Source organism: Empidonax traillii, unplaced genomic scaffold (genome assembly GCF_003031625.1).
Source record: "Empidonax traillii isolate 1590-97213 ecotype Southwest subspecies unplaced genomic scaffold, ASM303162v1 scaffold201:size1909950, whole genome shotgun sequence".
Lineage (NCBI taxonomy): Eukaryota > Metazoa > Chordata > Aves > Passeriformes > Tyrannidae > Empidonax > Empidonax traillii.
In genome coordinates this window covers 338,940-366,893 of record NW_020955394.1, presented here as the reverse complement: position 1 = coordinate 366,893, position 27,954 = coordinate 338,940, and the positions used below count along the sequence as shown (strand labels likewise).

General features: G+C 39.9%; 1 protein-coding gene and 1 long non-coding RNA gene across 4 annotated transcripts in view; both read right to left on the bottom strand.

The window, feature by feature from the left end:
• Nucleotides 1–13,890, bottom strand: part of ARNT2 (aryl hydrocarbon receptor nuclear translocator 2) — a 98,580-nt gene extending 84,690 nt beyond the window's left edge. For 2 of the 3 annotated variants that reach the window (XM_027887006.1, XM_027887010.1), the window contains exon 1: nt 13,684–13,889. In XM_027887006.1, the coding sequence (XP_027742807.1) occupies nt 13,684–13,714 (31 nt within the window). In that variant the 5' untranslated portion in view covers nt 13,715–13,889. Of the gene's footprint in view, nt 1–13,683 lie in introns of all 3 variants that reach the window. The other variant, XM_027887008.1, reaches the window with a different exon arrangement.
• A 9,202-nt stretch (nt 13,891–23,092) lies between these two features.
• LOC114059033 lies at nt 23,093–26,496 on the bottom strand. The gene is made up of 3 exons (XR_003571579.1): nt 26,387–26,496; nt 24,663–24,752; nt 23,093–23,196 (listed from the first exon to the last, which is right to left on the bottom strand). It is a non-coding gene; the product is annotated as an uncharacterized LOC114059033 (long non-coding RNA).
• Between the last annotated feature and the right edge of the window lie 1,458 nt (nt 26,497–27,954).

Below are 27,954 nucleotides of genomic sequence, written 5' to 3'. Positions count from 1 at the left end.
CTCCACGAGCTGCAGAAAGCTCAGGAACAACACGGCCCAACTACAAAGATGTAAAATGCAGACCACTCTGATTTAAATTACTCACTGAAAATTACTTACTCATGTCCTTCAAATGCCTTGATTATTTGTTACGAAGATTTTTAAGAGTGCCTCAGAAGGGCATGTTAATTTTAAATTTCATTCAGAACAGCAATTTGCATCACCAAATACTTAATTATCAGTATATTTACAGTGTCCTTGGGCACTGTTAGGTAATCAGAATGCTATTGTTTTCATTAAACAGCATTCTATTGATAGCACTAATGACTTCAGTTCTGCTTGATCAACAAGCAAATGATGCTTATTTGATGTTACAATAATTAACTGGCCTTTCAGGTGTTTCCATACCCCAATTTATTAGTAAGAATAAGAATAATTATGTGAAATACCTTAAAAAGAAAATAACAATCCATTACGAAACACATTCTAAAAATAGTGTGTGGTTTAGTATTTTTTCCTTTCCTCACAATTTCTGATGCAGCATTCTCTGTCTAAAAATTGCAGGGGGAAAAACCCCACATTTAACTTCATTTCAAAAACCCAGCCTGAGCCTGAGCATAGTAAATACTCAGTTCATTTTATCCCTGCCCAAACTTCCAGTAGGTCAAAGAAGATTTTCTGGTTAACATTTATTTTTTTTCCCCCCTAAAGAAGGGAGAAAACAACCAACCCCACTTTCCCATAGTAGCAACAAGGATCGAAAGCCTTACATGGCTCAAGTAAGATGTACAACTGAACAGGCTGCTTGTGTAATCTATTACTACAAACCACCACTTCTCCAAACTCCAGGCCCAGTTTATGAAACATTATAGTCCAGCCTTTAGACCATGGGAAAAGGGCTGGGGATAAGAAAATTTCAGATTCAAACTGAACTGAGCCTCAAAAAGTTACCTCAAAAGAGTAGCCCAGTCTTCCCACAGTGCTAATCTGGCACCTCTCAGTGATCTGGATGTGCTCAGTTTAACCTCCCACCAAGGACAACCTTCAGAACATCTTCTGAAGTCTGAACTGTTGTGATATACCAACCATATTAGCAGCTACCCTCATCCTTGCAGATGAGTTTCCCGAACAATGAATTTTTCTGCAAACAAACAAACAAACAAACAAAAACCCCAAGAAAATTACAATTAAAGTCTTAGTGATTTTTCTACCTTTTACTGCCCCTTCACTAAATGCTTTTTAGAACATTTTGCCTTTTGGGTAATTTCATTGTATTTTTCATGTCTGCAAATAACAACAACAACAACAAAAACACCCAAACCAAACCAACCAACCACCACCACCAAAAGCTCACAGGCTGCATTTGCACTTTTATTTTTTTTCCCCATTAAATTCTAGAATTTTTCATTCCCACAAAAATGCTCCAAATAGCACAGCCCATCATTATGGCACATAAAAAATACCAAATGCTATGCTCTGCTGCATAACTCCAAGATTTCTTAGTGTTATTTTAGGATTACTACACAGCCAAAAATCTCTCATGAGTTTTCGAAATTTTTTTAATGATTAATTTCTTCATAGAGCTATTTCCTGAATAGCTTTTATAATACTGAATTTCACACTTTGCTTTCTAAAATTACTAATTTTAAAATAAGAGAGAAAATGCTGTTTCCAGGTAGGCTCTGCTAGACTTTCAATAAGCAACCAGTAAAGGCCAGGCTCTCACTGCTTTCCAAGAATTACAGCATACAAGAATTCACTGGATGTTCTACCAGTGAACTACCAAACAAAGAAAGCATATAACAACAAAGCATTATTTTTCCATGTCACCATGTTCATATTAAACATGACTTGACATCCATTACAAGCCACTTGCTCCCAAAAGTATACACACAGTTCTGTGGATATATCAAATACAGAAGTGAAGAATGATACTGAAAAAAGCCTCCCTGTAAACAAACTGGATGTTTGTCAAAAAACAAGCTTATTATTTGTCTGTAAATATTGACCAAACTAAGGTTTTTGCTTTGCTATTTGCTGACTGAAGAGCGGCCCAGACAAGTACACAGGACACACACGATTAGTCTGAATTCCAGACTGGGTGACCAGGTTCCAGCAACTACAGGGAACCTGCACAACAAAGCAAACATCCAGTGGCAGCCAAATGCGTTTACCAAGAAATCATGACAAATACTTTATGATTTATATTTGAACATTAGAAAGAATCATGATTTGATTTCTGGAAATGTATTTATTTCCAGTGACAGCTCGTTGACTTGAATTAAAGAGCAGTTTGAGTTAGTCCACTAACCAAATATCCTCATTTTCCTACTTGCAAATTCAACTTGCAAACACACAACACACACTTGAAAACTATCTCACGATTTTCACTCAGTGCAACTGTATTTTTCATTTAGTTTGATCATTTCTTCAGTGTATGATGCAACATACATTTTCCTCTCAGTCTTAATACAAACAGTAACTGGATGAGAATAAACTAATGTGTTTTCAAAGGCAAATTAAGTGTCGAAAACAACCATTAAGTCAACAAGAAATAAGTTGTAAAACCTGTATTAATACTTTAAAGCCAGGTGGATAGTTGCTAGTTCAGCACTGAAATAACTATCCATCAAGTGTATATTCTGCTAAGGCACTTAAAAAGCACATTATCCAAATATCGCATCTACTCTGCAAAGAAAATACAAATTAATGGTTATTCATGCACCTGGAATAAATAGTAACTGCTGTTTCCAGTGAGAAAGAAGCTACATATTCTGCTTTTTTATCTCTGCTCTTTCCCAAAGGGAGAAAAAATTTCTGCTAATCCAACACAAATGCGATTGCAGCAAAAGTCTATTATTAAAACATTATCAATTAGGACATCACAATGAAAAAGAAAATATTCTCTGCTTGCTCCAGGATAGGCAGTTCACACTCTCCCATAAATATGTCACTTTTATGAGACAAAATGAAAAAAGCATCCCAGAATACACAGTCTTATAAATAGAACATGCAAACTGGAGGTGAGAGAAATGAAAACAAAAATCACATGATTTAACTGTGGCATGCAAACGTTACTTGTCAGAGGTTCAGCAGGAAGTCTGTAGTAAACCTGAGCCCTGTCCTGTGCCTGTACCACCAGCCTGCCTTCTTTCCCTGCTCAGTTCTCAGACACGAGACAGCCAGTGGCACACAGGAAATTTGCAGCCAGTTTGTTAACAGCCAAGAATTTTCCTGCACAGTGACAAATTACTGGTCTTTGAAATTCTTATTCATAATCACCACATCCACTTTAAATTTAGCAATGATGAAAGAACATTTTGTCCTGAAGACCATCTTAAAAAAACAGTACCAACAGAGGGGCTTAGGTGGAGACACAACAAGCTCTGGAGCTGAACTTGGATACAATGTCATTAACCCCAACAGGTAACACCCAGAGATGGAGCCAAGACTCCTCACCCCCTGAACCATTCACCACATGGATGCCCTTCCTAGAGCAAAGTGAGGACTGGCATGGTGCCTGTGGCTCGTTCAGCTCTGCCAAGGGCAGGAAGGCTTTCGCACATCATCAGTTGATGAGGCAGAACCAATTCCTTAATGTCATATCAACCTTTTCATCAAAGCCGTCAGATACTACTTTAGAGAAGGAATAAAGAGGCATGTGCCAGCTATGAGACTAATGAATAGTTTTCCTCAAGCAAAACATAATTCAGCATGAACTTCATGTTAATGTTCTTTCCACCCACACACACATCTCCAACTCTACTCAACCGAAATGCCAACAAGTAAAACCACCCATCTTTTAATTCAGCTCTTGTACACCAGCGCTAAGATTTCATTTACAATGCCGTCCTACAGCTGCCTAACCTCAAACATTACTTATACATTTGCATGCCTCCTTTTTTTAAAACATGCATGAAACCTGGAGGGAGAAACACAAGAAACAAAAGGGGCAAGTCTGAAGAGCAAAGATACTGGCACTGGCAGCTTTCACTAGAATGTTAAAGATCATTTACAGTTCAGAACCAAAGGGTTCTGAAGCAGAAAGGAGGACCATTAAAAAAGTAAGATTGAGTCTTGAGTCAGGAAACATATGATGTTAGCTTGTCTGAAGAGTGAAAGAGTATCTTTCAACATATATTTAGGCAAAAGAACGACTGTATCTCAGAAAGGCACAGGTTTATTTGGTGTATCAAGAAGACATCAGAGAGTAGAGAAAGTCCAGAAACACTCAGGTTTAACTTTGAAGAAAAACAACCCAACAGCTGAGATCATTCAAGACCCAAGCCTCAAGCCTGAATAAACTACAAGGAACCCAAAGACTCATACACACCCAAGTACTTCACAATGACTACCATCAACAAAGAAGAAAGAAAATTCTCTATTGCTGTCTTATTCTGTAAGTATCCACAATGGAAATTTTATACTTAACTCTAAAATGTCTGTAATGGGCTATTTTTGGTTCATGTAGCACAAGTGTGATCCAGAATGTTTTGTTCTTAGTGAGAATCCAGTTCCAGTGAAATAGCTCCACTTGGACCAACTTGAACTCAGAGATGGCAGGGAATCTACAGAGATATTACACATCTTAAGGTGTTTTGGAACTGGGAAATTTGGACTCCGTAGGCCTCAGCACGCAGCGTTTGGGGAAGACTGTTATTGTTCACTTAAGAGATTCTTAATTCTGGCAGTCCCCTGTCCCCTTTGCTGGAGATCCCTGCTATGACTGGAGAGGCAGAATAAAACATGTCCTCAACACCTCGTGCCTGCTCAGGATCATGGATGGTCAGAACCCAATGGGCAGGAGGATCAATCCTCCTGCAGTGCAGACAGACAGACAGACAGACACCTCTGCCACGTAAACGCAGTTTCACAGCCAATGAAGGGCTGAATACCCCAAAGTTATTTTCACAGAAATTCTGGTCTGCTAAGATGTCTTAAGGAAAAGATCTGATGAATAATTATTAGGGCTTGAGTATACCTTTTTAACGTCCTCATGCAGTCAGAACGGATTCTTATTTCCCAGTCCTCACAAAAGAGTTTGAAAATACTCCCGCATTTTTCTTAGCAACGGTTCATTTACTTTAATTTCAACAATGAAAATGCATATTTCAGACTTTCAGTGGTAAGCAAAAATACACTGTAACTAAGATGCAATTGCTGTTCCCACAAACCTGATTACACAGCAAATTAAACTTATTTTTTCTTTCTTTTTTTTTCCATAAACCAGGAACATTGCCTATGAAAAACAAAAAAAAAAAATTAGCAGAGGAAATTTTATACTTTAGAAATCCTTAAATCTTTACATAGTTCCAATAATTTGCCATTATATTTCTAAGGCCACTGAAAATCTCATTAAAATAAAGGGAAGTTTTCATTATACAGCCTTGTTTTTTACTGGTCAAACCACTACGCGCTACAGAAAGGGCACAGCATTTTTGGGGTGAGCCAGCTATATGCAGAAGGCCAGGGGATCTCTTAAAAATGCTTTAAAAAAAAATAAAATTAAATCTGAGGAAACCACTGGTGTCCCCAAACACTATTACACGAGCATGACTCACGGGAGCAGTCATCAGACTGGCCTCTCTTTTCCCAAATTCTCTCCCAGGGAAGCCTCCCCAGACTGATGCTAAATGAGCTGCCTCTCAGTGGCTGCAAACATGAGAATTTAGCATTTCAAAACAAGCTTTTCTAGGTAACAGCATTGTAAGTCTTTAAAGCTGAACTCAGTATTGAGCTGGGAACTTTGCTAGCAACTCCCCTGGACACAACACAATGGAAATCCAGCTCACCCATGCCCATGTGGGCTCTGCAGAACCAACAGCAACATTTTTTTGTCTATTAAAAGATGAAACATGACTCAGAGGGCAGCGATACACAGTAGCTAGTGCCATTTTATAGCTACTTTTATTACTATAATCCACTTCCCACAGCTACTGTTACAATCAGCACCTCATTTCAGGGGTTGACTTCTGCCACCTGCTGAGGGTCACCGTGCCTTGGGCAGATTAACCACTTTGCATTTGGCAGCTTAGCAAATTAAAATACTAACTAGACTCATGCTCACATGCTGGTCAGCCACATAACTTCAGCAGCCTGTCCCTCTCCAGGACATTACTGAATGACCTGGAGGCATATCAGATGCAGCCTATTATTTATTGCAGTAGTACACAGAGACTGGGGATGCACTTTGCAAAGTACTGTCCAGAAAACAGAAGACAATCTGCATTCTCTAAAGAATTAAACTCTTAAGTTAAATAACATTTGATATTGTGATCTATTCACAAGAAGTTACTTTAATTCTCCTTGCATTCAAAATAATCATTTTTATCCCAAGTTTTCAAAGTATTTCTATTCCAGTTTGATTTTTTTAATTCAGGATATGGAAGTTTTAAAGTATATGCATTTCAAGGGCATTTAACAGCACCCAGCTGTCCACCTACCTTTACTAATAGAAAGAGCCAGCAGTAACAAGCCCCTAAAATGACCTACTTGCATGGAATTGTGTTCTGGATTGCTATTGGGAAAGCATTAGAGACCATTTTTCAAAATCAGGCCTGCATGTTCCTCAGAAACAGGTTTTGCTTTTACCTCTGAAGAATACAAATATGCAGTGTTTTTGTTCTTTGCAGCTCAGTGATTTACTGGCATGCCTCTTCCCATAAAATATTTGCATATATCTGAGAGTCAAACTGTTCTGATACATTCTGTGTTTGCCAGGAAGTGAACGCTTCAGTTCAGTGTAACTGAACATTTAAAGAACGACAGGCACCAGGACAAATGGCAGCATAATTAACATACCAATGAAGAGCCAGTTGTTAATTACTATCCATTTTAGGCATTTTGTATGAGCAACTTACCTGAAAAGCCTTTCCATCTGCATGCTGGCAAAGCCAGTAATTAAACAATTCAACAACCCTTTTGCTTGATTAGAGAAAAAAATCATAATTATTTTATATTATTCTATATGTCACATGCAGTTGACATTCAGATGAGAAAAACCTGCAGCAGCCCAAATCTAAGCATTTGAAATGAATATTATGAGCTGTCCTTGAACAAAACAGCAACACATACCCATCTAGGGCAGATGCAAGCTAATAGAGGCTCCTAATTTGAGCCAAGTGATTATACCTTACAGTACCTGCTGGGTTACACAGAAGGCAGCACAGTCGCTACTTACAACAGAAAAGTACCACTTTTTTCTAAGGGGGACTTCAGATGCTCCCTACAGAACAGCATCTGAATTTATAAGCTGTTGAAAGACTTGGGAGTAGCACCAGTAGAATGCCAGGATTCATTTACATTTAAACAAAACTAACTGAGAAGTCAATACAAAGCTCAGCACAGCTCCACAGAGAAAATATGGTACTTACAGGAGCTGTGAGAAAGGTAGAGGCACCTAAGTGTGGAAAGCAGGATTGAAACTTTAGGACAGAAATATTAAAGACAGGAAAAATGGGGGTGGAAAAAAAAAAAAAAAAAAAAACTGCCAAAAAGGAGAGGATGGGGAAAGTTTAGAAACATTCATCAATATGTAGAGTATCCAAAACAAAGGATTTCTCTTTCTCCCTGCGCAGATGGCTTTGCTCAAGGAAGACCAGCGTGCTTTGGGTACAAAAAAATGGAAATTACATCTATCTTGAAAACAGCTTCTAATTCATTGCTGATCGCATGACTACAGACATTAATCCACATAAACAATAAAACTGAGAAATATGAAATTCTGACTACCCAAACTAAGGTTTGAACCAGCTCTCGTCAAAAAATTCTGTTTCTCCTTGCAGTTTCAAACCACACAATTTCTGCACTTTAAAGGCCAGATTTTGCTGGAATCCTGTAACATTTTGTGACAAAGTAGTTCTTTCTGGAGTAGCCAAAAAGTGGGTATTTGGTCCATGTGGCTTTGATCAATCCATTAATTTTCACATGTTTTTTTTTTTTTTTAAAGCAATGGAAGGCAAAGAATGATTTATTTTTTTTTTTAAGTTTTTGCTTTGCTAACAATGTGCATTTATCTTATTCGGATTATAATCAAAAGGTAACTGAACTGTACAAAGGCAGCCTCACAAAATTTTTCCTTTCCTCACTTGACAGAATGATTGATACAGATGGGGTGACAGGAAACGCTTTACAGCTGAACAAAGAAAACAGTGTAAGCAAGGAGTAAACTGTACCAATGGTCTGCACAGCGAGCGCCCACCCACGATTTCTGGAACGTCACATTTTTTTGCCCGTATCGTCCAGCAAATCGAAGTTCTTGCGCAAACTACGTTACAGAATAGTAAAGTAGCACCTCTGTCTTTGCAGATTTCTTTCCCACATAACCTTTACTGAGAACACTCTGACAGTCAGAAAAGCCTGTAGCTTGGGTTGGTGTGTGCACACTTCTGCATCCAAGGCAGCATCTCTGCACTCCACAGAGCTGGCCAGACAGAACAGCTCATCCTGAGCTGATTCATCCATCTCTAGATACTGCTGGCCAGCCAAAGACACTTTGCTATAGATAGACTGGAAAATCTGCCACAGATCTACAAGAAGACCCGAGATCTAAATTCCCATCTCTTAAACTCAAGATCCCTCTTTCCCTTTTCTACTGCATATTTTAATAACATTGTAATTTCTGCAGGTAGCACTGAATTAACGCATTTTCCATTCTTGCTTGTCAGTTATGAAGCAGTAAGCCCCCCAAAATTACTCTAAACGACACACATATCTGATCTTCACAACCATTTAAGCATAATCTCTGAATACATCTTCATAATGACAGCCCCATTTCTGCCCTCTTAATAACAATAATCACTACATCAACAGGGTTATTTTGCCTGCTTTGAAAAGCCTATTTTTTTTCCCCTTTGCTACCTAATCTCTATTGCAATTTTCCTTACTGGTAAGAAAAATCAGCAACACCATATGGTATTACAGAAATCAGCAATATCTCTTTTGTTTTGCGTTTTTATTAGAGGCACGGGGAAACATTATTCTACTTGGAAAAAATATTTGGAACTAACCACAAGCTACTTATGCAAATTTTAAATAACTATTCTGTGATAGAAGAGATATCCCAAAATGAAATCTTTTATTATACCTATATATTAGAATTATAAAAAAAAAAAAAAAAAAAAAAAAAAAAAAAAAAAAAAAAAAAAAAAAAAAAAAAAAAAACAAACAAACATTTCTTCAGTGCCAGCTACTGTTCAGTAAGCAGTCCTGAAGGACAAAACATTATCATGGAACAATTCAAGAGGCACTAGCACCTCATAGTTTGACTGAATTACAGACCAATTCTGCAGCACAAAAACTATACAAACACGAGAACAAAAAGATCTGCAACGCAAAACTCCCATTAGCTAATGAGTGTTCTATTTTTGAGCCCTTTTTATTCAGCTTTATCTTAGAATGAAGACTACTTTTTTGCATCCCAGAAACATCAGAACTCATTATAACTAGAACATCACTAGAACACTCCATTTACTTCTCAGGATGCTGTGAAATTGATTTCTTGGTTTACTGGATAGGCTGCATTGGAATGAAGGGCAGAACTGCAACAATATAACACAAGAACTTTTGGGCTACGAGTTGAACAGACAATTTCAAAACCTAATACACTGAAGTAGATCCTTTTTTTTTTTTTAATGATCCATTTCTAAGCTGTATGAAAGCTGCAGAATGGCCAGATTGTCAGCTTCAGAAAGCCAGTTCCTTATGGGAATATGGAATGGGTAGCATTAAGAAAATTCATCCACAGCACTTAAAATCTCAATAACTTGAGTGCAAATGTAAAGCTGGGTAACAAGTTATTTGGTTCTCAGAATGTCCAGCTGAAACAGGAGAATGATTTATCTCCACTAAACTCCCAAGTCAAACAAACACATACAAACCAAACCCAACTCCCACAACCCAGTGCACTTGCCTAAAACAAGAGCTCAGATGCAGGGCTGAGTTACAAGCTTTCACTGATATGACATAAAAACTGCTGTTAACTCATTACAAACTGAAAGTAAAGAGAGCTTATTTAATAATCTTTCTTCAAGTTACAACCCCATTTTTTTTATATCTTGGATTAGCCATTGGCTAGAAGTACCCCTTGTGCTGTGGTTGTAATAGTCGTCTCTTAAGCCCCAGCAACTCTTTTCTCTCATTCCTACCATCTTAAGACGTCTCTGCTAGATGCCCTTTTGAGGACATGTTGTTCTCCATACCCTTTGGATTTTGGACTCTCTGCTTAAAAAGAAACCATTAAAAGGAGCTTTAGGGATTACGTGAACAGCGCAGGTTTGGGGGTTTTTTCTCAACTAAATATAAGAGTATACCCCTAAGGATTCCCAAAATCTTAAAACATAACCAAAAATGCATCCTAAGGGATCTTCCCTTTAAGGTAACTATGGATAAACTCAAAAATCTCATGATTTCTCCTAACTTGACTTTTGAATTTGTGGTATTTTGGCAATCCACAGGGATATCTCACCAGGAAGGACCGAAAGGATACAAACAGTTCATTTCACATCACCTGACCAGAGCAGAAAGCTGCTGCTCGCACATCGGACTGAGCCAGACTGGAACTCATTACCTAGGACCAGGTAATGTCTCAGAAAAAAGAAAATCCTAAATTCATTTAGAGTTTTATGTTTTTAACCCAACTTGGCTAATACAAGAACCACATCACATACAAGTTAACCAAAGTTTGACCCCAGAGTATTAACAATTATGGACAAAGTTTGCATACCAAGAATACACACTTTTAAAGCAGACATGGCACTAAGTTACTTTGCTGCAAGCAGTAATTTATGAAATGCTTGTTACACCCCCACAATTTTTTTGTTCTTAAATCTCATTTAATATGCCAATCTTATTTCAGGAGGAAATAAATTAACTCTGATGCTTTGTGCCAATGCAGATGAGCTTCCCACACACCTGTATTGTGTTTCACACTCCAGTTAGTCATCCAGATTACAACAAACGAACAAAGTACTTCTAACCAGATCCATTCCCAAGGCTGAGCATGCAGGAAGAGGAAGAAGCCTATCTCACAGATCTCCCCCACTTTTGTCAGTGCAATGTCCAGCTGCAGCTGTGGACAAACACCTTCATCAAAAAGAACTATGAGTTTAGATCAAACACAGCCCAGGGAGCCCAGAGAGGTGGTGTGACCTCCACCACAATTCAGTCCCTGACCCTCTCCCCCGAGCCCCAGCCTGGACAGGCTGCCAACTGCTCCCATTCCCACTTCTGGAAGTTGAACTTCTCCAACTCAAATTCACCAGTGAAAAAAGAACAGAGGGAAAATGGATAAATCTGCATCTAACATGAGAGCTGCTGCAGAGCAGTGCATGGTTCTGAACCAAGAGATCCCACACTGAAAGACTTTCCAGAGTTACAGAACACCCAGCTTTTCTGTCTCCGCTAATCCCCATTCCACTACCTAGAATATGACTAAAATCACTTGTATTTGTATTGTGGTAGCTGCAAGCTAATGTCCTGCCTAAATTATCAACTGTTATTAGAACCCTAGACGATTGCTTAATAAAAATTTAATCATATTGTAATTTCTAATCATCATTAAAGATGCTTAACAAGTTAATCTCTCTATTGTGCTCCCCTAACACTGCGGATCAGAAAGTCAACTGGCACAAGGCAGCACAGCTTCACTAACACTAACAGGGCTACTTTGGTGTTCCTCCAGCTGAGGATCTGTCCCCACGAGAAAACAGCAGGATTAAAATAATTTCGCTACAGATTTTGACTGTTTCTCTGCACCACTTTGCAGTTAAGCCAAAAAAACAGCAGAAGCAACAAATTATGACTTAAAAAAAACCACAGCACAAATCAAGGTATTTCACATAGCTCTGTCTTCTGCTGTCCATGATAGAGCAAATGCAGCACTATGCTACAGATCAAAGGTCTCCTCTCCTCACAGCTCAAAAGCCCCTCATTTTGACTTTGTCCATGCACAGCTACGTCTGACAACTCTCACACACAGAAAATGTGGGAGGATCATTAACAGCCAGCGAGTTTGTCTTTCAGCTCAGATCTATTCCAACCACCCAGACAAGGAGTGAAATGATGCTCTGCAACCTCAGCCTTGCAGAAGATGTTGGTTCCCTTCAGGAAACCAACACATTTCCTTCTGGCAGATCATCAATCTGTGCTTCAGAGAGTTTGAGGACCACACTGCAAGTCAACTTTCACCATATCAGATGCACAGAGGTGCACAGAGACAACACACTCGGCTCTTCTTTCCCTCTTTTTTTTTAAAGTTTCTTCCATAATCCCATAACGCTCTCTCATTTCCCAAAGTGGCCACAGAAGAACAATGGTACTCTGAGGCTAAGCAATCCATGCACACTGTACCTCCTGCAACCACATCATTCTGTGGCTTCAGCTTCAGGCAGGTGGAAACAGAAAGCGGAAAGAGCTGGTGCAAAAGGGACACCGGGCTCTGCTATAATTCAGCGCTTTCAGCACTGACCTCTAAGCAGTTGGGGCTGTTCCTTCAGTGTGTAGCTTGGAGGAGCAGATAGAAGAATGACAAACCAAACCCAAGTCAAAAAAGGCTGTTTGTATCCTCCCCTGTCTGCAAAACCACTCACTGATTTCTAGTTGTGAGTGCACGCTGTGAAACTCTCCGTTATCATGTGCGACATGGTATCCTGGAAACTATTATTAATTTAATAACCTTCCATTAAATATTGATTTTTATTTAATATGTAGAATTCTGACATTAAAACTCAATCTGATTGACAAATATCAGTTCCTGCCTACTTTTTTGGCACTTACTGAACCAAATTAATTGTTTATATCACAATATTTACTTTCAGCATGACAACTACACTACCAACTACAGAAGAATTTAATCTAATGAACAAGCTTTACACATTAGTTGGCATTTACTCAAGCAAGCCCTTGTCAGAACTGAACCTGGCTCTCCAAAACATGACACACAGCAAGCACATCTTAAAACAAGTAAAACAGGAATCGACCTTTGATAACAACACTTTTCCTTCGTACTGAGCCTAGTGAAAGATACCTTGTCTCACTTATTTTTGGTGTCAGACACCTGTTGATTCACACTCAGTTGACCCAAGTACATCTCCAAAATATGTCGTTTCGTCCAAACTCACTTTATTTCATCATGTACTCGACAAAATAAATGTTGCATCTCACAGACACGTAACGAAACGTCAGGGAATGTCTTCCCTCATGCAAAAATTCAAAGAGAAATTCTTTTGTAAGTTTCTTCTCTTAGGAACCGTCGTACTAACACAAAATATTTACTGCATCCTTTGGAAAGAAAATAAACACACGGCGCACGTCGAGGTGCCCTCGGTCAGTTTCAAACACCCTGTTTTGGCGTCGCACGCCCGACAATAAACCTGTCCGTCCTACCGGCATGGGGAAACCCAATGTTCCTACCCATTCCCGGGGCAGGCACAGGTCTGCGCGGTGCCCCGGCTGCCCGACCCCGCTCCTCTCCTGCCCTGTGCCCGCGATGCTTATGCGAAACTGTTCATCCCCGAGGATCCCGCCCAGGGCTCCCGGCTCCGGGGGTGCTCCTGGCCCGGCTCTCCCGCAGCGGGGGCGGCGGGAGGAGCGGCGGGGACCGCCCGGCCCGGGGGCTGCGGGGCCGCGCCGAGCCGGGCGGGTGCGAGAGCCTGCGGTGGGGGCGTGTTGTGCCACTTGTGGGGGGGCGAGGCGGCAGCTACTCACCGGGAGGGTTTACCGCCGCCGGCGTTGCCATCTTGTCTCTGAGAAGAATTAACACAAATGCAAGAGGGGCGGAGGGATGCTCTGAGCAGCCCGGGGTGGGATGTGGGGGGAAGGGGAGGGGGGGAAGCGGCGGGGCGGGCGGGTCGGGCGGCGCGGGGGGGGGCGGTGGCTGCTCCTCCCGCCCCGGGTGCCGCTCCGCGCTCCGAGCGGGGCGGCCCAAGATGTCCGATGGCCCCCGCGCCGCCTCTGCTCATGCGCCGCGCTCAGTGAGCATGTGCCGGGCGGCCGCACATGTGCGCTGGGCCCGCGGGGCCGCGGCTGCCCGGCCGGGACCCCCCGCAAGAGCCGCCCCGAGCGCCCCTCCACCCGGCCCCGTAGCGGCCCCGGCGGGGCTCGAACCCGCGGCCCCCGGGGCGCGATCTGCCCCGAGGGAGGGGCCGCCGGTGCCGCCCGCGCGGGCGGTGAGGGCGCGGGTCGGGGGGAGCCGCCCGCCGGCCTGGAGTGAGGGGAGGGGAAGGGTGCGGGGCTGCCCAACGCCCCCGGAGCCAAGGGGAGCTGTGGGGCGCTGTCCATCACCCCCGAAACGTGAGAGGGAAGGTTGGGGTGCTGCCCACCATCCCCAAAACCAGAGCGAGCTGTGGGTGCTGTCCATCACCCTCTAAGCAGAGGTGGACAGCTGGGGTGCTGCGTGCTGCACCCAAAACCATGGGGAAGCGTTTGAGGGGCTGTCCGTCACCTCCAAAACCGAGGGGAAAGGTTGAGGTGTTGCCTGCTGCCCCCAAACCCAAGGCAAGCTGCGGAGTGCTGTCCATCACCCTCTAAACAGGTGGAAGGAAGAGGTGCTGTCCGCCACCGCCAAAACCAAGGGGGGAGCTTGAAGTGCTGCCTGCTTGCCCCAAAACCGAGGGGTAGTGATTGAGGTGCAGCTTACCCAGAACTTAAGGAGTGAAGAAGGGAAGCTGTTGGACAATGTCACTGCTGTCCCTGTTGTCCCCAGACAATGACATCCCTTCACCCCTGAGGTGGCGATGTCCTCTTGGAGTTAGAAGGGGGACAGAGCCCTGTGAGTCCGTACACCTCCAACGTTTTCTCCACTTGGGTTTCAGGAGTGCCGTTTCTGTGGTTCCTCAGAATCACACATGCTACCATGGTGTGCAGCTTGGTCAAGCCCTAGATAGAGATTTTTGGGGGAAAAAAGTAGCTGTGGTGTTATCTGCATGTTACAATACCTCTGACTTTGAGGTGGAGGACTTGGTGCTTCAAATGGACAGTACTGTACAGAAACTTCTTAGTTCTTTGTTAATAATACTACTTTCCTGGAATTACAGAGGAAAGTGTAATAACTCTTGAAGTTCTTTAAAAACGTATCCAGGAGTTCAGAGACCTTCAATGCCCCTCCAGGTGGAGCATAGGAATTGTATCATATTCCTCTAAAAACCTTAGTTTGCCTCACAGTGCACTCACATTCATGCTAAGTAGCACAACTGAACAACTGAGGCTTTGTAACTTGGCTCACATTTCAAGCCTTTCCATTGCAAACACAGGGACAAAAAATACACTTTCAATGGAATTGGAGATTTTTCTCATAATCTCATAACTCAAGTCTTTAAGGAAAAAAAAAAAAACCAAAAAACAAAAAACAGTATCACAGATTTAAACTGCAAGATTTCTGAAAAGCCACTGGTGTAATAACTGTAGCAGTCACGAGCAGCATGTGTGCAATGCTGGAAAAAAATAATGAATTTTGATGGCTTTGTCATCTCCCTGGAATGCCACAAAGGCCTGTTAATCTTTAAATGCCTGCCCATGGCTGTGCTCAGTTGCCTTGAACAGCCCTGCAGTAGTTGATGGGAAACTACTGCAAAAATGAAAAGTTGTAAATCAATCCCTTGCTTTGCTGAATGAGTAACCTGAACCAGTTTATACATTAAGATGCAAATTGGCAGAAAAATGGGGAAAGCATGGAGACTGTGTTTACTCATTTCCTGTAGAGGAGTTTAATCAGAACAGTGTTAAACGCTCCTGGTTATCTAGAAAGTTTACTTTATCTTTGATTTATTGTGCTTTTGCCTATCAGATGTGGAGCTGTTTTTCTGAGCAGCTTACTGCTTTACTGCCTCCTGATGCTGTAGAGTTTTGGATGCTCAGCAGGCAATCTTAATTCTTATCTTAGGGCATTTACTCTGCTAATACAGGAAGACTGTGTTAATATCAGCAATTTCGTAAATACAGCTATTTCCGTTCAGATAAAAGGTTGTGATTTGAACACAGCAACATTTGGAGTGACTTACCCTGGTGCAGGGTCATAGCTCAATTCCTTTAGGTTCTTATAAAATCTGGTGTTCAGATTGCATGGCTAGTGCTGCTCATGAAAGCTTTTCAATGAGCCTCCTTTATGTCAAGTTACATACATGCATAAAGGCTGAAGGATCAAACCCCTGATACTATAATGGTAGTAAAAGACCTTATAAAACCATAACTTATAGCATTAGGCACTTCTGAAGTGTCCTCTGAAGGCATTTACAAGTATTCAGGGGTTAAACTTTATCTCTCTCTTACCAGAAAAGCACTAATATTTCTTATTTCATTTCTATTTTAGAGATAAGGAAGCCACCACCACCCCTCCCCCCCAAAAAAAAACCAACCCAGAGATCTGACAGTGTGCTATCATAGCTTTCAACAAACATATGGAATAAGTCCTACAAGGACTGAATATATAAATCAACAAAACCATTCAACTGCCTGTGCTGTCCCTGTGTGTGATGTCCCATGAGATAGTAGATTAGCCCAGAAAGAGCACATTAGAGCCAGGGTATTTGATGTTGTGCTCCGCCTAAATAAGACCTTAGGGCTTAGCATGGAACAGGTTCTGTCAAATCTACTGTAATTCAGACATAATTATGCAAAAATAAAGCTTCTTTTTTGTTTGCTGTGAGCTTTGTTGACTCTCTCTGTTCAGTTTCACACACAATTCTTTGTTCACTTAAATAGATTAAGAAACAAATTGATTTTTTTCTCCTCCCCATCTTCTCTATCTTAATAGGCAGTATTAGCAGAGTCTTTCAGAATCCCTGAAACAATCCATAAATGAATGGAATTATTCTTGTTTATCTGTAATAAACTGCTTCCTTGTTATCTCGTCCTGAGCCTTTCCGCATCTCTGGTGAGATCCATAACGTTGGTCACTGGAGAGAGAAACCATCCCTGCTCTTAAAATTATGTTCTAGTCATGGTGGAAATGCATGCTCTGTGTTTTACTTTCAGTGTAACACAAAGAACACGTACAGAGTAAAGCAGGAAATCAGTTTAGTTACTGAATTCATGTTTCTCCAAGTTCATGGCAAGCTATGTACCTTGAAAGCCTAATTCCTGTGGAATGGGGCTCCTCACAACAAAAGCAAGGACAGTGCTGGACTTTACCTTTGCACTTGCAGAGAGACTGAACAGTGCTGTATCAATATCAAGTACAAAATAGGATGTATATGCAAGATAGCAATATGCAAACTTTGCACCGTTCCTGCCTCACGACAGGGGGTGCGTCACCATTTTAATAGAATTACAAACAAGTGTTGACATGATGTGTAGCAACAGGAAAGTAAACGAATTAAGAAAAGTGATTTTTATCTCAATCTTGTTCTTATGTGGCAGAGAATGTCTGTTAGATGTCTTTACAATGATTGTTTCCAATTTAGAGGGCTATTACCACTGATAGCAGTGCTCAGCATTCATGTGTATCCTGCGTGTTGGCTTCAGCAGCAGAAATAGATCAGTTGAGCACTGCAGCTCACTGAAAATGCTCTCCATTAATGCCTTTCCTTTGAAAGCTCAGCACTGCCCTGCCAGCTGGAAAACCTGGACATGGTACCTTTCTATGTGTTCATCCCATGCCATGAACTAATAATTTCTAATATATTTTTTTTTTTTAATACAGGAGGGGTAGAGGGAGGGGTTATTACTTCCTTTGAAAAACTGAAGTCTTTCCAAGATGGATGTGAATGAGTAAAGTCCAGAAGCAAAAATCACAAAAGAAAAAGGCAGTAAATTGAAGCAAATGAGATCATATATTCAGTGTCAAAACTGATTAAAAAAGATCTTTGGTGTTTTTTACCAATACAAGTCCACTCTAATAACAACACTGAAAAACAGGGTCTGAAACCTTGAACCTACAGTTCCCCAGTAGAATTTTCTTTCTGGGGACATGAAGTGAAATTTGAGATACTTTAATACAGTATAATCAAAGCCAGTGGCATTTTAATAAAGTCTCATACTTTAATAAGACCTCCCAGCTACGTTCTTTGATCTGTGTTTCCATTGTAATTGAGTTAATATATTGCATTCAATTCATCCAAAAGTCTTTGATACTTTGGAAGAGTATGATATATGTATATTAAGCAACTTCATCCACCCAAGTACTTGGAACTGGAACATTATGTGCCCTTTTTAATTTGTTTCGTCACATGTGGGTGACCACACTTGCCTAAATAAGCTATAGAGAAAATGATAGAATTTAAAATGTGAACTATCATAGGAAGGTCCTGAAAGTATTTGTTAAGGAAATTACAACCTTGTTCTTTAAACTATCCCATATAATTTAAGAGAAAATTGTATTCTTCCTATAAAATGTAATAAAATACCTTGATAGGAATGTGTAAGTTATATTAATCTCTATTCAGTCCTGGAGGTATAGAAATGTAATTTCTATGATATTCTCTACAGCTATTGCTGTTAAATTCTGTAGTGGTTTTCCTGTAGGGAAAATGACATTGACTATTAGAGAAACCCTTCTAAAGGTGAAATGTCTGTGGCAGATGTCTCTTACCTAAGAAATATAACCAAGATCAGACAAGTGTTCCTGTTCTAGTTGAAGTCTGGACTAGGAGCCAAACACCTGACAGACACTTTTATTTCTTAACTTCAGCTCTAACATTTCAAGCTACTTCAAAGTTTGTATAAATTTAACCATGTATTAACAAACAAAATTTTAAACAATGAAATTATGAAGCCTAAGAGCGGAATAGCTGGTGTAAACACATTAACATATAACCTGTTTTTTTTACAATGTTTACTAAGCAGATTTTATTTTATTTTATTTCCTGATATTAACCTCACTCTCTGACAGAAGTACTGCCAACAATAGACATCATTAAGCTGATAGAGGCTGTTGGTGGTTACCTCAGTCAGAACTGAGCACAGGGCATCTGGGAATATAGTTTTCACAATGCATACCTAATTATATCCCTGAAATCATTCCGTGAAGCAAATGGGTAAAAAACCCCAAATGCTATAAACAGTACTGGTCTACCTACATAAACCCAAGACATGAACAAAAAGATAAATCCCCAGAAATAGCACTGGGGCCTGAATCACCAAACTGACACCAAGAACTATGTGAGTCAAGTCTTTTTTTCCCAAATGCAATATATCTCATTTTGAACCAAGAGCTTTCTCTTTTGAAGGGATGTGTTTGTGGTCTATTTTGGTCAGGATATTATTATTTAAAGCATGAAGTGAGTGAGACCTGTTGGGCTGGAGAAACAGGAATGGAGTTCCAAGTCAGTAGAGAGTCCTGAACATATTTATCCCTTTCCACCTTCAGAAATAAGGTCCTAAGCTAAATTCTGCTGAAACAAACATGCACATCACTTGTAGCTCCAGCAAGGTGAAGACTTTCTGTTAAAATTTTGCCACTGTGTGGCATTCCCCCAACTCACTAGCCCTATAATAGTAGCTGGAGTAAAAGATTAGTCAGTTCGGTAAAAATGAACAGTAAAACCAGAGCTTGTCTTTTGCAGGGAAAAGGGCCTTTTTCGCTCACTGCTCAGCGTGAGACCAAACTGCCGGTTTCCCAGATTCCTGCTGCCCCATCTGCTCTATTACAAAGTCTATGAAGGTAATAAAATATAAAAGTTCAAGTAATGCAACATCCACACCACCCATCTTGACAAAAGTATTTCATTTCTCGGTTCATGACTTCTAGTTTAAAAATATTTCTAGAATTGATCTATTTGTAATCAACCAAAGATTGATATTTTTGGATGTACAATAAAACTTACAATAGGACCAGGACATGTTTGCATTTATTGCAATGCAGTGTGAAAAGCATACTTTAGGAATATGGCATATTACAAAAATACTGCTGCCAACTTGAGGGAGGCCTTTGCCTTGTTTGCAGTGAGAATTTACGAAGAGTATTTTGGTTCGTTTTATAAACAACATTCTATCCCCTTTACAGAGTTTTCTTTATCTCATCAGAGAGATTTACTGAGTATCATAAGCTGCAAAGGGACTAAAATGGCAGAAAATCTCTCACAGCTAATTGCAGCAAAACAATCTGAATCCCATGAGACATAGAAGGCAATCTGCATCCTAAGGAAAATAAGAAATTATGAGGAATTTGGAGTATGCTGTGCTATTTCAGTTGAGCACAGGACAGCTAGAAAAAACAAATATGTGAAGGAAGTGACTGTCTGATATTTGCCCTTTGTTCTAATGCTAATTCTATTCTAATTCTTCTCTGCTTTCTTTAGCCTCTCTTTCTCCAGCTATGCAAGATAACAATTTCCAAGAACTATAAAAGAGAACAGAAACACATGCATTTAATTCTTATAAATTGAATTATGATTTATGACACATTTTACGTTTCACAAGTAAGATGTTATGCAAATTCTACACCGACCCTTTTATTTAAAGAGCTTGCACAAAATATTCCTACTTGATTTTATTTCTGAAGTAGACAAACTGAACACATGTACCTGTGTCTCAAACACCAGGCAGTACATGCTTAATTATGTTCAGAAATCTAATCCCTGAATTACAGAATGCATCATAATTTATTTCTATATTAGCAAAAGTGTGCTTTAAAAGTGATGGACCATCCCTTACCATATGCTTTATGGTTCTCGCATTTGTATTAACAAAGAGGGAACAACCATCTTGAACAGATGAATATATAGCCATAGATAATTTTACTTTCTTATCCATTCTTACAGATTACCTCAAATATAATAAAATTCTTTTACTGTATCTGCTATCATATAAAAAAGTGTACTAGTATACTTATATTAAAGACAGTTGCCAACATACAACAAGTAATCAATTCAAAGATACACCTGGCTGAGCATTTTGTGTCTGACAATGTCCACTAACCCTGCAACAATTGAGGAATGAAGGTAAAGACAAGGCAAATACTGAGTTATACTTCCCTCTGCTGTACTCTTTCAGCTTCCAGCAAACTGCTACTGTGGGAATTCATGCAGTAGGACGTTTCATCTGTATCATTAAAACCACTCTTAGCATTAGCCCAGTGTTCTGAATTAATTGTAAGATGTCACATCAGTTAATTTCTATCCATCCAGGACAGATCATGTATTGATCTCCTCAAAAAGAAGGCTGAGTGTCAGGGTTTTAAACAGTAGAGTGATGGAGTTGGTGCACAGATTCCTGTTTGGTAGTTGCATCTTTTGGGGTAGGAGATAATGGTACGGTGCAAATAGCACTGCAAGGCAGCTGAGATGAATGCTTATAAAGAAAAGACTGTGGAATAGCAACACCTAAGGTGTGTGCTTTGGACTGGACAAAATCGTTAGGAAATTTGTCACAAAATATCCTGGGTATACAGAGATTAAAATTAATTTTTACTCTGCTCATCTCATCTCAATGCACTATGTCTGAGCGTTTCATATGCACAGAGTTTTGTTGAAGATAAAACTCCCAGACAATATTAGGCAAATGAATCTTGGGGGTTTGGAAGCTGGAAAACCACCGTCTTCCTTTTCCCACTCATCTTTGTCTAAGAAAACAAGAACAAAAAGTACTTAGCTGTTTCACAATTGTCACCATATCGCAAAATGGAATGTGATGAGGGCTGGGATGATATGTTGGGCTTCTCCTGTTTGTCTTGTGCAGCAATTTGCACTTCTAGAAGAGCCACTTACTGACTGCCACTCCAGAGCAATGTTTTTTCCTGAGCCCATGGAATTCACTCCAGGACAGCATGCTCACAGCTAAATTGGAAAGGAAATACCTTAAAAGCTTTGTTGATGGGGTGTAAGCAGGATGCTGTCTTTGCATACTGCCTCTTTCGTGATGTGTTTTATTCTGTCCATTGGTGTGAGGCAGAAAGACAGACAAAGCCAAGGAGACCAAAAGGAGAAATGTGGGTTGGTGACTGATTCTTCAGAGTTATCTTTTTATAATGTGATGTTTACAGGTTTTGTCAGGTATTTCCCATTCTAAGCACGTTATGCCTCACCTCAAAGTTACCATCTATCAATTGGAGTATTGAACGGTGATGGAAGGCAAAATCTGAGAACAGGATTTTCAGGAAATGCCCTTGGTGCACTGGAGCTATAGAGGACCACAGAGATTATGCTAATTCCCAACCCCCAGGAGGGAGGATGTTCAGGCTGTGCAGCTGTATCTGTCTGGACAAGGCTACACATTTTTTCCCATGTTACAATTACATCCCAGCTGTCTGTGGCAGTGACTGTGCATGACAGGGACAGATCAGAGCACTGAGCAAGTGCAGGCAGGAGCTGCGTGAAATGTGGTTAAGTCAGAGCACAAGTAACAATATGGGATCACAGGAAAGTACTTCCAGCAGCACTTCCTGCAGTGGTGCTGGACACAGCTGATCCTTGTCTAAATTTGTCTTTAATCATGCTCAGCATCGGTCTAATGTTTCCTCTGCTGCTCCTGTTGCCTGAAACAGATGATTTCCATAGAGAACAGCAAGTTTTCCTAGTCATGATCCAGCTGACTGAAAGCTGCTGAATGTTACAGAGGCACATGGGTAGAGTCACCTCTGGAATGGTCAAGGTCTGGAAATGAGAAATGTGTACACAGTTTTGACACTGTCCAATGCCAAAATGCAGATTGGGTAAGTTCTGCATCCCCCTATTTACCCTCAGCCACCTCACTGAATTTAGGATCTTCAAAAGGCCTGAGCAAAGCAAGCCTTTGAGAATCTCATCTTGAAATGACCAATAGTCATTAAAAATATGATTGTGTACTCTGTGTTTTCCCAAGGTAGAACAGTCTGTTATTCTTCACTATGTGTGTGTGGTATTTCTTTTACTTCTTGCTGCCTTACCCCTAAGCATAGGTGAATGAACAGTACCAATGGGTCCCAAGGAGTAGCAGCTGCAAAATGCATCTTTTCTTGCAGTATTTTTCACGGAAAAAAATTTTGGCACAATGTTTTCATACTACCATGACTAATATCAAGTGATGTTCTTGGACATTATTCTAATAGTATAAAATATATATATAAAAGAAAAAAGGTGAAGTTCTATTAATACCATATGGAGTCAGATTGGCCCCTGCTGCTCAAGTATTCACAAAGGCAACAAATCCTTCTATTTTCTCCTACCCAAAGCAATAGCAAAACAGACATAAGCTGTGTGATTACCAGTCTGAGGGTGATGGAATTCAAGGTCATGTTGAATTACTAATCATCTAACCATCACTTGGAACACACGGCCACACATGCAAGGCCAGCTCTGCTGATTTGTGCTACAACAGCATGGTGGTAACAGGGAAGAAAAAGAATTTCTTAAAACACCAGTGATTTTTCTGGTGCTCACGCTATATTTACCCCATATTTTTATGTACAGATTAACTCTAAATTTTCTGGTTTTCTACATTGCATCTTCAAAAATGAAACTGCCACAGTCAAATGGAGTTTTAAGTACCCAAAATTAAATGGTGTGATTCAGTGTTTTTAAATTCTCAAGTGTGATGCTGTGGGGCAAGCCTCAGGATTTAAATAGAGAAGAACTCAGTGGTAACTGCTCATTTATTCCTGTCTTCACTGCCAGGAAGAAGAAATGATACTCAGTAAGTTCATGTCTTTGGCTCACCACAGGATCACATGGGGCTGGATATTCACTCCCAGATCACCTGACATCCATTGCATAGCTCATCAGCACAGGAACATGTCCTCTACCCACCTGGGCTTTCTGCTAATACTCTGGGCTGTTAAAGTCTAAGATAAATGAACTCTGACTTTCTGTTCTACCAGGATTTGGAAATTAGACATGAGCCTCTTGCTAATGAGGTGTAACCATTTATAGCAGTGGTTTTAAGGGACTCCTGTAGCATCCAGTCCTGCATAGAACTGTCCTGGGTTCATCATTTTCAGGCACAGATGCCCACAAAAAGGAGTAAGAATTTGAGTTCCAATTAACAGCTAATATCAAGTACTTGGCCTGATGCCACAGGCATCCTACAGTGTTACAGTTCTAATGTTTTCCAAAATGAATTTCCCTTTAAAAAAATGTATTGCTAGTCCTTCTCGATTGCAAGTGTTAGCTTTGTATGCATTAAATTGCCTGAATGAGCCCCAAGATAGAGGTTGATGACATTTCTCAAATGAAATAGCTTTTTCCAGAATCTGCAGTTTCATCAGAGTTTGGAACAAGGTTGAATTTGTTGTTGTTGTTGTTGTTTTTCCCAAAAAAAGGATTTTGGAAAAAAAGCTGGAAGCATTTTTTACTTATGAATTTTATTTCAGTCATATCAAAGTAATTAATTTCAACCAGAAAAAAAACCCTGAGTTTTGTCAGCCATCCTCAGGTATCTGGCTTAGCCTTTTGCAATATGTTATAATAATACTTTCATACAAAAATCAGAATAGGATAAATTGCAAGAGTCAGCATCAAATACTTCTGTCCTATTAAATGAAGCAAGTCATCACAGCTTTCTGGACTTGAATGCATTGTTGCCACACCAGCCCTCCATCTAAAAGTTAGAGGTTTTAAATTGATACTTAAGAAACTCCTAGAAATACTAGAATTCCCTAAGAAAGGGCAAATTTATTTTATGACCAGCTTCTTACAAATAATATTTTTCTGTATTTCCAAATATCTGTGCTTTTCATTGGAAATGTTATTGAATTGTTGACAATATTGATATTTTTAATTAGTGTCACCAGGTTTCAGAGTAAACAATTAAATTGTTGATATTTTCAACAAGTCTACCTGGCTGCTCTGCTTATGCGATGGTCCCAAGTGCCTCCAAACTCTGTCAAATTGAAGAAAAACAACAGCCAGAGGGTCTGCTATGAAAACCTGCAAGATAATGAAATACTGAGATTGTAACTACAGCATTAAAAGATTAAAAAAGCAAAATGAAAGTAAATACAAGTGCAGCATTTAGATATTACATCATTCATTTGAATTCAGTGAGACCGTCAGTTTTAAATATAAATTAATCTGCTACACAATTTCCTTTTTACCAGACCAGATTGTGAAAGAACATCTAAATTCTTCCACAGAAATTTATGTTTCATTCTGCTGCAGAGCACAAAGTGCTTTAATGCAGAGCACACAAATTGTCATGTTCTTGTCTGGGGAACAGTCTTGAAATCATTAGTCAGTTTGCCAGCATAAGGAACATAACACAGAATCTGTGAGATGCATATGGTAACAACTTAGAGTCTTATGACCAATCTGTTTTTTATAACAGTTTGTGAATACCTTTAAAGTAAATTAGATCTATTAATCTATCTGATTTGGAAAGGGGTTTTTATCTCATGTCAATTGTTTCTTTGCAGATTTGGGTGTTTTCCATTTTAAATGTATGTGCTGTGATTAGAATACCAGAGTGATAGGGATCATTAAAATAACATTTATCATCTTAAACTGTTATTGTTGGGTTTGGAACATATCTGGTTATTTTAATGTGTTCTCCTTAAAGAGAAATAAATTACTTCATTTTCCTGGGAAATTCCAGTTGGTTTTTGAGAAAGCCTTGCTTTGAGGCTTCCTATACTGACTGCTTGGTTCTCATAATGTTTTTCATTCTTGTGTTTTGGTTTGGCAATGTCTATCTCCAGGAAGCCAATTTTGCTTGTGGAAGAAGACTGATGTGTGGCACAGTGCAGGGAAATATGCACCTTGTCAGAAAGGCTGAGCTCCACAAGAAAAACTGTTTGTTTCAAAGTGTGCAGCCCAGCTTTCATTTGCTCTAATTGAAGCATAAATGTCATTGTTCTAAGGTTCTCTAAATTAGGTTTATTAAGGTCTGTGCCACATTTTGGAATGCAATTAATGTGTGCCTAAGCTTTCCATTCCCTTTAATGTCACAGGGGATGTACTTGATATAATATTGTTTAATATTTTAACAGAAGCTACAGAAACTGAGATTAGGCAAGTTTGTTATAAATTAAAAGCTAAATAGAACTCAGTGAATCAATCTTTTTTCTGGCAAGAGTAATTTCTTCTGCATTTTATATTCCTTCTGTATATAACTCACATTTCAGAATGTGACTCCCTGGCATCAAGAATTTATACACAGTTCACCCGGTTTATGGGCAAGATAATTTTTGTCAGTAATTACATGAACACTAACGTTCACACAAGGGTCATGGGAGGTTATTTAAATTATACAGATGTCACACAGATGTAAATGAATGCCCAGATTCTGCTTTCGTTGTGTGGGTTGGACTGTCAGCCGAGCACTGGATTCTGAACACAAGGTGTAAGTGCTGAAGTGGGAGAAATAGGACACAGAAAATTGCTTTGATCGGTCATTTTAAAGGGCTAACGAAGAAGACTTCATAGACCAGTTTTAAAGCAGGTTAATGAAAGTGCTGGAAGGATCGCATGCCCTGAAATGTTTTCATTAAAAATAAAATGTAAGGATGAAATGCCAAGCTGTAGCATGACAGGCTGGGTATGGCTCTCCCAAAGTTCACACTCACCTGTAGACAGCAGCAGGATGGAAATGGAGTTCCTAGAAGCATTGGCTTCCAAGTCCCTCAGTCATGTGAACGAGTAGGTCTGCAGGATCAGCTGCTTTGGACCTCCAGGAGTTCTGAGAAAACCAAATTATTCCACAGATACTATGACATCAATTCCTTACTGTCAACATGGTGCTTGGGTACTTTCAAAGCTTTAAGTCAAGAAGAAGCAATGAACAGGCGAGATATGGGGCTGATGCACCACGTAAAAACCCCTGCCATTTAAGATTGCTTTTGTTAGAAAAGGTTTACAACTGTGAGGATCTCACATTGCACATCTTAAAGTGTCTTCTCTACTTCATGTTAGTACTGAATGGCATTCTGCAGTTCTTGCATAATGAGCAAGTGCTCATTAGTGCGGGAGGTGTAAAGAAGTGAGCAGATGTGAGACCTTCTCATTGCAAGGAATGAGTATTAATGAGCAGTAAAATGAGAGGTACTGAATATCATTTAAACCATCAAGAGAGCAACTCTAGATAGTGTACAGGACCTGTTCTGAGTGAGCCACAGAAAAAGCACCCAAAATGAACAAAACATTTAAAAAAGCATAATGTAACTTAACTATTAAGCTTATTTGCTTCAGTAATTTTGCATCTCTGTTCCGACACCATTAGCACCCACAGTATGTTAGGCTGCTCAATGTGCTGTATTGAGGTATTCTGTCTATCAAGACTTGCATTTTGCATTCTTCATTTCCATCAAAGACACTGCTTGCAGCTAGGAAGACATTTGGGCTTCAAAGTCTGACTGATGCAAGTAACCTTTAGCTTCACAGAGTCCTGGTCACAGGGGCAGGTCAGCAGAGAGGGATGGAGTGAGTTGCCCAACTTACCTCTAAGCTGATGAAGGAAGACCGTGATTGTCAGTGTAGGTGTAGAGCTTAGGACAATGTAATTAATTTTCCTCTGAGTCTTCTCCATTTCTGAGTAACAGACTGACATAAAAAGAAAGACCTAGATTAGTTTATTGTCAATGATAATTTTTCAGTAGCTGCAGTCCATGAATCCAATTTCTCTGCAGAGAAAGAATTATTTAATACCATCTAGAATTATTTAATACCATCTAGACAAATAAGAATCTTAACTTAGGACTTACAGAATAGCTCAAAACCAATTCATATGAGGGAAACTATCATTTAGATGGAAATAGGAAATCTGAGAGGCAAATGGACCCCCTAAGATGAGAAGGTAAATACAGTCCCAGTGCAAAGATTTCTGACTAATCACTAATTCATACTTGTAATGAAAAAGAGTTTAGGATCCACAAAAGTGAATGCTAGCATTGGTTATCTCACCTTTGATATGTTTCTTAGAGACAACTAACAGCATGTTAGTTAGAGCTTGCTGAACCAGTGATCCCTAAATATGAGGAATGCAGAGACAGTGGTATTGTTGTACCACTGTCTTATCTGGCAAAAGTAAGAAATAATGTCTACCCAGACATGAATTTGGCTGTGACACAGAACAGCACAAAGTCAAAAAATATTTCCTTTAGTCCAGTGGAATTACATCTGAACAGCATTTCCAGAA